General features: G+C 45.9%; 1 protein-coding gene across 4 annotated transcripts in view; it reads right to left on the bottom strand.

The window, feature by feature from the left end:
• Positions 1–12630, bottom strand: part of NPHP4 (nephrocystin 4) — a 107004-nt gene that overhangs the window by 40839 nt on the left and 53535 nt on the right. For all 4 annotated transcript variants that reach the window (XM_081057247.1, XM_081057248.1, XM_081057250.1 and 1 more), the window contains one exon: positions 11617–11734. In XM_081057247.1, the coding sequence (XP_080913373.1) occupies positions 11617–11734 (118 nt within the window). The remainder of the gene's footprint in view (positions 1–11616; positions 11735–12630) is intronic.

Genomic DNA, 12630 nt, shown 5'->3' with positions numbered 1-12630 from the left:
CAAATGCTCGGAAGCTGGGATGAGGGCGACCACATTCATGTTATGTGAAGGCAGCCATGAATCCAAACTAAATAAACCCAATGAGATCAGGTTCCATCTATGCGGATCTGCTGGCCCCAAACGGCAGCTGAAAAGCAGATGGCGCTGCTGCCGAGTGTCTGCACAGAGTTCAATCCCTGATCCTTCCAGCCACCAAAGGACCTGCTGCTGCCAGCCAAGGAGGTGATGGTGAGTCTTCCAGTAAAGAACTAACAGCGTGTACCCAACAGCTCTGACCTTAAGACGTCACACCAACTCGGTGCACCCACGAAAGGGAGAATGACACCCTCAGCCAGTCCTCCAGAGACAGGCTGATCTCAGCGGGAGCAGAGCCGAGCTGCCCCTGTGAGGAGGCCCCTGGCAGCGCCCCCCGAATCTCTGCCCGTCTCCCAGCTGTAGGTCGGGGTGGAGTTCCCGGAGGAAAAGCGCCACTCACAGTTCATCCTTTGCACACAGCATAGCAGTGGCAGGAACGACTAATGTCTACTCATTTGAAGATCTCGAAATACAGGACAAGCTGGTCCAAGCTGGGACGTGACCAGCAGTGGAAGCAGCAGCATGGGGAAGGCTGGGACTGGCCATCAGGACACAGGCCCTGGATGCCGGGCGGCCACGTCACCAGTGTAGCCCCCCCGAGTCCACACGCTCCTCCGAGAGCAGCACCCGCGGGTTCCCGCTGGGGACTGACCTCCCAGCCCCAGCCATGCGGTCAGGGTGGGTGACCCACCCCCACACCAAGACAGGGTGTGTGACCAGGGGCGACCTCATGGCCCTGTCCTCATGGCCTTCTTACCGGGTTCCAGCAGGTGACGCAGCAGAGTGAGGAATTTTATTGGAACAAGTGAATAAAAGACGTCCTTTCTGCTGGGATGCCTAAGCCTGAAGATAAGTGTGGAGCCCCTGGGCCACCACGTGAAGAAGCCTTTCCAGAAAGAAGTCAACACAGAGCTGGAGGGCAAGCGGACGGGGTGCGGGAGGGAGACGGACACGGAGTTTTCATGATGCAGCCAGGCCTCCTATCGGCTCGACCGCCGGGCTTTCCCGTCCCACGAGCCCACAAAGTCCTGCTCTTGTTTCAGACCTGGGTTCCTGCCCCGTGTGTGTAAGAGTCCCCACTACTCAACAATCACGGCTGAAAGCTGTACGCTGGGCCAGGACTCTGGGGCAACAGAACGGTGAACAGACACAGGCCCCGCTGGTGAGACGTTCCTACGAGAGACCTGCACCTCTCACCTTCTGGAGCAGAAATAGGACATTTCCCGGCCCTGCAACCAGGTGGGACCACCTGGCTCACTGTAGCCCAGGAGCTGGGACAAGCAATGTGTGTCACCTCTGCTCCAGAACATTTAACTGAGGGCACACAGTCTCTCGAGGTCTCCCTTTCTTTCCGGCACAGAGGCAAGCAATACTCAAGATGACAACTGCCATCATGTGACTACAATGAGCAGAACTGCCACCAATCCGCAATGAACGTATAGCAAGAGTAGGGAACAAACCTTTTTGTTTAAGCCAGTGAGACTGGGGAATTATCTGTTACAAATAGCAAACCTGACTCATACACTCCAGGAGCAGTAGGGGAAGGAAGATATGTGGAAAACAAACAATAACACAAAATAAACAGCAGCCCCCACCAAGGCTGTGGGATGTGGGAGAGAAGGCTCTGCCAGAGATAAGACATCTGAGCTGGGCTTTAAAGAAGAGTCCAAGTTTCCATGTGAAAGAGCAACAAAAGTTTAAGATACATTTTTAAATGTGGGAATATCTTTAAAATACTTCCAAGACTTTTTATTATTCGACAGATAAATTGAAAACACACTAAGCATTCAACTTTTTTAGAACTTGAAAAAATTAAGAGGATGAAATGAATAACGATAAAAACATATAAAATTAAATTTTAATTAATTAAAATTAAAGATACAATTAGAAACTTAAAGACAAAGAACAAGAGAAGCAATAAGTAAAACTAATAACGAATTCTTTGAAGAGAATAATGAAATATAAAAACTTGGATAAGCCTAAGCAAGAAAAGGAGAGACCCACCAAACATCAGGGATGAAGGAGGGAATCTAGTCATAGATACAAATTGGAATTTTTCTGCTTTTTCTTTTTTGTTTTTATCCTTTCTTCACCCTTCCCACCCAGCCCTTCACGGTGCTTCCATCCAGCAACGATCAAAATGGTCTCTGTGTCTATGAGTCTGTTTCTCTTTTGTTTGTTTGTTTATAGTGTATCTTAGATTCCACATATAAGTGAAATCATATGGTATTTGTCCTTCCCTGACTTATTTCACCTTCTAGGTCCACCTTCTGTTGTTGCAGATGTCCAAAACAAATTAGAATTCTTAAATTAGACACCATTTTATCCCAATGTCTTTATGGACTAAATGAAACTGACCATTTTGCTAAAGAACAGTTAGTTAACACAAGATGAGGTAGAAAACCCAAATAGATCAGTAACCATAAACAGAAATTTAATGGTTGTCAATTGCCTTCAAAAGACACCAAGTTCCTGATGGTTTTATGGGTAAGTTTTATCGGACCTACAACAGGCCCTGCCTTTTGGTTAAACAATTTTAAAGCACAGAAAAAGACTGGAGAGCTTCCTAACTTGTGACAGGTAATCTTGTGTCAACTTGACCGATCACAGGTGCCAGGCACCTGGGTAACCGTTACTCTGGGTGAGTCGTTATCTGTGAGGGTGTTTCCTCGATGGGTGACTTGGGAAAGCTGGCCCTCCCCAGACCTGCTGAGGGAACAAGGAAGGAAAAGTGTGCCCTTCCTGTCTGACTGCCCCGCTGGGCCCTGGTCTTCTCCTGCCTGTGGTCTCCTGGTGCCCAGGCCTTCACACCTGGACTGGAATCTACATCACAGGCACCGCAGCTCCCAGATGGCACCACGCCACCGACTGTCCTGGGTCTCCAGCTGGCAGGACTGTGGGACTTCTCAGCCTCCATAACTGTGTGAGCCAATTTCGTATAATAAATCTCTTCCGATATGTATATCCCATCGACCTGTTTCTCTAGAGAACCCTGACTAAACACGCATTTTACAAAACTAGCATGCTCTTAATACCAAGACCTGATAAACACATGACAAAAAGAAAGCTATAGATCAGGAATCTGCGTATCATGACCCACCGGTCCAATTCGGCCCACAACCTGTGTTTGTAAATAAAGTTTTATTGGAACACAGCCACGCTCATTTGTTCACATGTCATCTATGGCTTCACAATACACCAGCAAAGATGAGTAGTTGCGACAGAGGTCATCTGGCCCATGAAGCCTAAAATGTTTGCTATCTGGTCTTAAAGTCAGCTGACCTCTGCCACAGACAAACCTCTTTTGTGAACTAGAAACAGAAATCCTGAACACAAGTTAACCTAATCAAGGCAGGCATAACTGAAGTTCCATACTAGGCATTCTCTAGCCGACTTTTTCCAATAGACTTTAGTTTTTAGAGCAGTTTTATGTTCACAGTAATATCGAGGAGAACGTACAGAGATTTCCCATGTACCCCTCATATGCCCAGCTTCCCCCACTTTCAACATCCCATACCAGAGTGGGGCATTGTTCCTTTTGCTGCCTAAAATATTTGGTAATTTATTCGTTTATGGTCTCTTTCCAAAATGTGCGCTCCATGACGACAGGAGCCTAAAAAGCACCTGGCACATCACAGACTGTCAGTATTTGCCGGATGGATGAGGGAGGGGTGGGGGAGAGGGGGTGTTATGGGGTAGACACTGCTCGCTGCGCCATTTGTCATGCAGGGTGGCCTGTGGGGTCTCTAGTCCTGCTCCCCACATAAGAACGCAGGACATGGTGAGGCCAAAAAGGAACACCCAGGGAGCCATAGGTAGGGGAGTCACACCACTATAGTCTCCCTGGAGGCTGAAACCTGCTGTCCGCTTCTCTGCTGCCGACCAACCGACTCACCAACCAGTGTAGCCGCTGCAGGTATATCAGTGGCTAATTAGCTAACTGGTTACAGCTAACAGCCAACTAGCCACAGCTGACGGCCATCTACTACCCGGGCCAGCACCTTTCCACGTGAGGCCGAGAGCCTGGAAACTGCTCTCTGGGACTATGTCCCCACAGGGGAGCCCTCTGAGAAGACAGTCCCGTAAGCACCTCCAGAATGGCTAATGTAACATGGCAGGAGCAGAGCCACCACAGCTCTCTGGGCTCAGGGAGAACCCACTTCCCCTGGACAGTGTCACAGGCACGGGTTTGCACATCAAGGACTTTGGGGTGAAAAGAATCTCCGTGGAGGACTGCTACCTTTATCCTGCCCTGCCGTCACCTTGTCTCTCGTAAGAGTTTGCGTCTGTGTTGAACTAAATCAGTGCTTGAAAGGAGCATGTTTACGTGGCTACCGCCCCCGCCCATACTGCCAGAGGGATACCATGGTGACAAGGTTACAGACGCCCGTAGCAACCACGATGGATTTGCCCCGGGCCAGGCAGTCCTGAGCATTCTGACCAGTCTTCACTCACTCAATCCTCCCTACAGCCCTGGACGTCCTCCACCCATTTTTCTTTCTGGTTGTTTATCTACTTCTTATTGACCAGGAGGAGCTCTTTGGATAATCTTTCTTTCTAATCTAATTCCTTCAATTCATTTTTAATGGTTCTGTTTTGCAAGTATCTTTCAGTCTGAGGTTTATCTTTTAACTTTGTGTATGGAATCTGGTGGGGACAGAGTCCGGGAGAGCAGTTTCCAGGCTCTCGGCCTCACGTGGAAAGGTGCTGGCTCGGTTATTAGATGGCCATCAGCTGTGATCAGATGGCCATCCACTGTGGCTGGGTGGCCATCAGCTGTTACCCGTTAGCCATTAGCCACTAATATAACTGCTGTGGCTACACTAGGGAGTTGGTTGGCAGAGAAGCGGATGGTGGATTGCAGATGAAACGGTTAGCAAGAGTGGTTAGCAAGCGCGGATTGCAGCTAGTAAGTGTGGTTAGCGAGCAGATTGTGGATTGCGGATCGTGTGGATCCTACTTCCCGTGTCTCCCCTGGCCACCAGGGAGACTGGGGTGCAGGAAGACCCCTCGTTGGGGTACAGGCGGAGGTTTGCTTTTGTGTCTCGACCAGCCCATCGAGACTATAGTGGTATGACTCCCCTATCTATGGCTCCGTTGTTGTTCCTTTTTGGCCTCACCATGTCCTGCGTTCCTGTGTGGGTACAGAGAGCTGAGACCCTGCATTACAAACCTTCTCTCACACACGCAAGTTTCATATTTTAGCACAACCGTATTTCTCAACCTTCTCCTTTCGCTTTCTGCTTCGTCTGTCTTGCTAAAGAAAGCCTTCCTAACCCCAAGGTCATAAAAACAGTGCCCCAATGTTTTCCAAAGAGCTCACAAGTTTTGCTTTTCACAGTTAGATGTTTAAGCCATCCCATCTTGCGGCTAAGGAAACGGAAGGGCAGAGACATTGAGCGACTGGTCTGAGATTTCCAATCAGCAAGTCTGAATTCATAAACACACACACCTGTGCTCAGTTACTCACACATCACCATGTTGTACATACCCCTTTAGAACTTGCTGTTCTCACGCAATGTACTGTCGTGGGGCGTTACGCACAGCGCTACGTAAAGATCTAGTTCACGCATTTAACTGCTTATCTAGCATTCCGTTGTCCAAATAAATCGGCTTACTTACCCATTCCCCGATGCTTCTGTACCTCCCCTACTAGAAGCACAATTGTCGTGAAATGAACATCCTCGTAGGGGTCCCCTGTATGTATGAACTAGCTGTCCTCTGCAACTGGCATCTAGAAATGGCATTGCTGGGTTGAAGGGTATTAACTAAATATTACGAAATTTCTCTTCGAAGCAGCTGCCTGTTTCCATCGTGCTAAGAGTTTTCCCAAAAACTCATTAACCTTCGCTAGATTTTTCCAATTGAGGGGGATAAAATTATTTCTTTTCCATTCATTTTATTTTGCATTTCTCTGATTACTGGTAAAACTGAGCACCTTTTCATATATTTATTGGGTATCCTGCCCATTTTTCTTCCCTGATGTTCATTAGTTCTTATTGATTTGGAGCAGCTCTTTCTATCATCTTTCCTCTCGCCATGAAATTAGGATCTCATTTTATATTTTACATATGGGCAGCCATTCCAGCCCTACTAATGGATGGGTCCACCCTTGCTCCTTGTAGTAGACGAAATAATGCTGCACCCCAAAACATCCACATCCAAGGAAAGTAAGGTTGCTCGTCAGCTGACAAAGATGGGGAGATGTCCTGGGTGACCTGGGCGGGCCCAACACAATCACCAGAGTCCTTATAAGTGAAAGGGAAGCAAGGGCTCAGAGCCGGAGAGAGATTTGGAAACGCTACACTGCCGCCGTGGAGACGCAAGGAGGAGCCAAGGATGCAGGCGGCCCGGAGCAGCTGGCAGAGGCCAGGAAACCCAGAGCCCCCAGAAGGAACAGCCCTGCCCACACCTGGATGTGAGCCCCTAAGACCATTTAGGACTTCTGACCTCCAGAACTGTATGCCAGTAAGTTCATGATGTTTTAAGCCATTCAGTTGGTGGGCATTTGTTATAACAGTAACAGGAAACTAATCCACTGCATCTGAACACCACGCTGTTCCAGTCACCATGACTTTATGGCAAGTTTACAAATCAGGAAAGAGAAAGCCTCTTCTTCAAAATTGTCCTGGCTATTCTTGACTACTCATATGTAATTTTTTAATTAAAGCAAGAAGATATATCTTAAAAGAAAATAAATGCAGGGCACGAGGGAGACACGGTCCAGGCAGAGCACATGGGCCAGGAGTCCGGCCACGAGAACTCACGACGCGGTTAGTGAGATGGCAGCAGCAGGAAGCAGCTGGGAAAGGTTTCCAAACCACTGCACTGCCAGCACTGGGGGTGGGTGATTTCAATAGCCCACAAGTCCTTCACAGCAGCAACGGCTTCTGCGTCTGGCCACGATGGGGCAATAGTCCCCGGATTTATTCTCCCATCCGAAACCAATTTTTTAAAAACTGAACAAATATATAAAGCAATGGTCACCAAGACACTGGAATTCAGGCAACAAAGAGTGGTCCTGAGCAACAGCAAACAAAAGAGGTGAGCATGGCAACGGGCGTTTCTTGAGTCTGCAGGTCGCGGTGCAGGGCGAGGAGACCCAGACAGAGCGCGGTGAACCCTGATTTGAGAAGACAGAACCGAGAGCCCAAGGAGACCAAGGAAGCTGCAATTTACAGGGCCAAGCGCCAGGATGAGGTGCACACAGAGAGGGCTCCTGTCACTTATGTCCCTCTAGGATTCGGCAGGTTACTGATCAGGAAACCACCCAAGGCCGGGAAAGAGCCACCTGAACAGTACTTTGTGCTCACACGGGGCTAGGAATCAGCCAACTGGTAAACCTCATAATTCAAGGGCCATCGGGCAGAGTACTCAAAGAGTCTTGTCACATCATGGGGAATAATTAGGCCTAGACTAAATGCACTTCTGATCCCATCTAACAAATCTCAAGGGCAAGACCTGAAAGGATCAAATTCCTGAGCTCCAGAGCATTTATCACATACCAAAATATTCAGCACCCAGTAGGAGAAAGTTCACAATACCTGGAATCCAATAAAAAATTAGCAGGCATGCAAAGAAGCAGGAAAATACAACCCAAATTAGGACAAAACTCAATCAATCAAAATGGACCCAGAACTGATGGAGGTACTAGAATTAGCAAACAAGGATATTGTAATAGTTGTAAGTATTTCCTATGTTCAGAATTAGAGGAAATGCTGAACATACTGAGTCAACACATGGAAAATATAAAAAAGACCCAGGCAGCCTTTGTGCAGATGAAAACTACCATATCTGAGAAGAAAAACACACCAGATGGGATTGATGACAGCCCAGACACTGCAGACAAGATGAGTGAACATGAAGACGCAGCGGTGGAAACCACCTAAAATAGAACAATCAAAGAGAGGTGAACGGAGTATGGGTGAGCTGTGGGACAACTGATACATGTGGAATTCGGGGCCCCAAAAGAGGAGAGAGAGAAAGGAAGACGGAAGAAAATATTTGAAGAAATAATGATCAAAATTTTTCCAATTTTTCCAACATGAAAACCATAAACCCAGAGATCCAAGAATTCTGCTCAGTGAACCCCAAGCAAAAAATGAGTTCAAGGACAATTCTGGGAAGTGGAGGCAAAAGCCCCTCAAATCCCCTCATGAAAACAGACAGGACAAACCCGGAAAGCAAAAGCAAAAGCCCACAGACCACACCCCAGCTGATCCAGGACAAAAGAAGCCAAGGATAGGGTCATCCCATCATAGTTTATAATTGATATGACTAGAAGGTTTACCAACACAACTAGCTGTACGTCTCCAGTGCCGTAACCACATCATAAATTAAACATCTGAAAGTTCCGTTCCAGAAAAGGTAATTACATTTTCTCCTTAGAGCTAGCTCTACAGGTTCCTTCTCTAAGATAGTGGTCTATTCAGCCTCTTCAATAAATGGTGCTGGCAGAATTGGATAGCTACATGCAAAAGAATGAAACTGGACTGCTATCTGTCACCATGTACCAAAATTAATTCAAAATGGATCAAAGACTTAAGCATAAGACCTGACACAATAAACTGCATTGAAGAAAACATAGGTACTAAACTTATGGACCTTGGGTTCAAAGAGCATTTTATGAATTTGACTCCAAAGGCAATGGAAGTAAAAACTAAAATAAACAAATGGGATTATATGAAACTGAAAAGCTTCTGCACAGCAAAAGAAACTATTGACAAAATAATGAGGCAACCAACTGAATGGGAGAAGATTTTCGCAAACAGTTCCTCTGATAAGGGGCTAATATCCAAAATATACAAGGAACTCATGAAACTCAACAACAAAAAAACAAACAACCCAATTGAAAAATGGACAGAGGACCTGAAGAGACATTTCTCCAAAGAGGACATACAAATGGCAAATAGACATATGAAAAAATGCTCCACATCGCTAATCATCAGAGAAATGCAAATCAAAACCACAATGAGATATCACCTCACCCCAGTCAGAATGGCTTTCATCAACAAAACAAATAGTAACAAGTGTTGGAGAGGCTGTGGAGAAAAAGGAACTCTCATACACTGTTGGTGGGAATGCAGACTGGTGCAGCCGCTATGGAAGGCAGTGTGGAGGTTCCTCAAGAAATTACGAATAGAATTACCATATGACCCAGCAATCGCTCTCCTGGGTATCTACCCCCAAAATATAAAAGCATTTCTCTATAGAGACACGTGTACGCCAATGTTCATTGCAGCTTTGTTTACGGTGGCCAAGACATGGAAACAACCAAAATGTCCTTCGATAGATGAATGGATAAAGAAGTTGTGGTACATATACACAATGGAATACTATTCGGCGTTAAGGAAAGATGATATAGGAACATTTGTGACAACATGGATGGATCTCGAGAGAATAATGCTAAGTGAAACAAGTCAGACAGAAAAAGCAGAGAACCCTATGATTTCACTGATATGTGGTATATAAACCAAAAAGAACAAGACAAACAAATGAGAAACAAAAACTCATAGACACAGACAATAATTTAGTGGTTACCAGAGGGTAAGGGGGCGGGGGGTGGGTGATGAGGGTAAAGGGGATCAAATATATGGTGATGGAAGGAGAACTGACTCTGGGTGGTGAACACACAATGGGATTTATAGACGATGTAATACAGAATTGTACACCTGAAATCTATGTAAATTTACTAACAATTGTCACCCCAATAAAATTAATTAAAAAAAAAAAAAAAAAAAAAGATAGTGGTCTATTTCCACAGACACAGGTAAACTATGTTTATCACGTTTCACTAGTGTCTTTTTAAGTAACTTAATCAGGAACCAGAGTAATCCTGTTCATTTTAAATCACAAAATATGCCTATTTTCATAATCTAGGACACTATCCTTCTTTCACATTTATGTTTCCCAGAGATTGATATTTGTTTTATTCTTACAATGTAAATAGATGTCAAGATGTCAAAAAAGGAAAGATACTAGATTGAAAACGGGATGGGTTAGAAATAAATTTGGCCCTTGGTTTGGCATTTTTTAAACTATGTATTCTATCCCATCAATGCGTTCAACTTTATCAAATAAAATTGGAAATTTACTCTAAACTGACTGACAGAAAAATGCATGCCTACCACCCACCACCGCGAGGGACTCTAGCAGATATTCTGGCAATTTCTCAAGGACAAGCGCTGCTGTACATTTCAGTACCACGTACGTATGGTGGTTTTTAATGCACACATCGGTGGTAAGCACATGTCCTGAGAACAGGCTGGTAAGTGCAATGCACAAAAACTGAAAGAACAAAACAGTTAAAACCATCAGATGTACTGCTTTTTTGAAAGGACTATTAGGTGTTGGTACCTGAATGTTTTTAGATATCAAGTGTGCTGCTTCCACCAACTGCAAAATTAAATGCAACAAGACCAGTTTTCATAAACTATAATCTCAGCTCATAAGAAAATCACTCCCATGGGGGGAGGGGGGTTCACGGTGTGAGGGATGTAAACATAACATAACATAACATAACATAACATAACATAACATAAATAAAATAAATAAAAATAAAAATAAAAATAAAAAAAAGAAAATCACTCCCAAATGAGACTCGCTGGTGTGTCTGCACCAGCAGGACCGACAGGGAGACCCCGCATCATCTGCCACGGGAAAGCCATCAGGAGGGGGACACCTACAGAGCTCCCCTCTACTGGCTTATACGTTTGTTCATTCCCTACCTTTCTAACTTTCTAAGAGTCTAACCACTGTGATCTACAACATTCTTTCAGCTGGCGAGATCTCGAGAAGCTTCGAGCCAAGGGTTCCATGCTCATTCACAGTGAACTTCTCCAACACTCCCTTTTAACTTCCGCGCCCCTTTTCACCATGGGTGGAATTCACCATCAGGACGTTGGCTTGCTGGTCCTTAGGCACACACAAGGAGGCCCCAAACACAAGGTACTGGCCTCGGCAGAAGGTGCTGAGCCAGCCCAACACGAAGCTGAGGTGGGAGTCACTCCTTAGCCACCGACATGTACGTGGCTGCATGCCCACCCACAGGAAGGACATGACTCCACTGGTAACCTTACTCCTTTTCTTAAAGCCACATCCTGAGATCACAGACTCCCTACTCTTGGACAGGGATTCAAGGGAGTGGAAAGCATTTCTGAAAAACAACCAACTCATGGCTACATTCGTAACGCAAAATAGAGCTGGCAGTCTGTGGCTTTCAGCCAATTTCTAATTTCCTGAGCCCCATGTTTGCAGGACAGCCATGTGAAGGACCCGTTAGGTGTCATGAACAGAACCTTCCCCGGCCCTCTGTCCGGGAGCTGCAAGTACCTGGGCTGGCCAATGACGACTGCCGGGTCGTGCGTCAGCACCACCCAATGCTCCACCCCACAGAAGGAAAAACACTCGACCAAGTGATTCGAATTCAAGCAATCTGTGTCGCTTCTGTGATGAATGCTTTGTACGGACTCAGCACTTTCCCTCAGGAACAGATGGAAGCCGTGCTGTGTGACTGAAAGCCAGCTTTCTGCAAACACTTACTTGAAGGGGACGTGGGTGTCTTCCTGGAGGGCCGCCTCTCTGCCTTGGGGCTGCTGCTGTGCCCTTCAGGGCTCAGTGAGTACTGGAAGTGGACTGTCCCTGACTCCACCTGCTTCACCTGCAATTGAACACAGCGAGCGCAGTGAGGGTCTTCCATCAGAATGTTCATCCAGGAACAACGCACCCAGCTCCACACGTCTACGTCGAGTCAGGGATTTCTGAAGCCATGAGTAATTTTCTGAGCAGAAAACAGCTGGCTGTGGCGTTAAAACCCTGGAAGACCACATTACCACAGAACAGCCCTTACGCAAGTAGGAATCACAACATTTCTCTAGTTTTGGATGTGCTTTCCTTAATTAACTACTGTGTAAAACTCACTTTTAAAATTCTGGTGTACAGTAACCACCACCTCAGTCGGGGCACAGGATAGCTCCAGCTCCCCAAACACTCCCTCATGCGGTCCCCGTGTGCAATCACCGAGCTGTTCTCTGTCCCTGCAGCCTGGTCTTCTCGAGAACGTCATCTACCTGGCATCGTATGGTTATATAAGTGTCTTTTGAGACTGGCTTCTTTCAATCAACACAATGCTGATGAGATTCATCCAGGTCATAATACATAGCAACAGTTCGTTCCTTTTTATTGCTGAGTAGTATTCTACTTTTGATGTCCTGCTGTTTATCTATCCACCCATTTAAGAACATCTGGGCTGCTTCCAGCTCCTGCAATTATAAAGAGAACTGCTGCACATATTTCTGTGGGAGTGTAAGTTTTTATTTCTGTAAGTTTCATTTCCCTAAGAAGAGTATTGCTGCATCATATGGTACGCATATATTTAATTTTATAGGAAACTGCCAAGCTGTGATTTACTTCTGCACTCTATTCTATTCCATTAATCTATGTGCCATTCCGCCACCCACAGCACTTTATATTATCACAGCTTTGCTGTAACTTAAAACTGTGCAATAGGATTCCTCCAATTTTACTGTTCTTTTCAAAATTGTTTTGACTCTTCTA

This window comes from Rhinolophus hipposideros (genome assembly GCF_964194185.1).
Source record: "Rhinolophus hipposideros genome assembly, chromosome: 8".
NCBI lineage: Eukaryota > Metazoa > Chordata > Mammalia > Chiroptera > Rhinolophidae > Rhinolophus > Rhinolophus hipposideros.
This window is presented reverse-complemented; position numbering and strand designations above follow the sequence as displayed.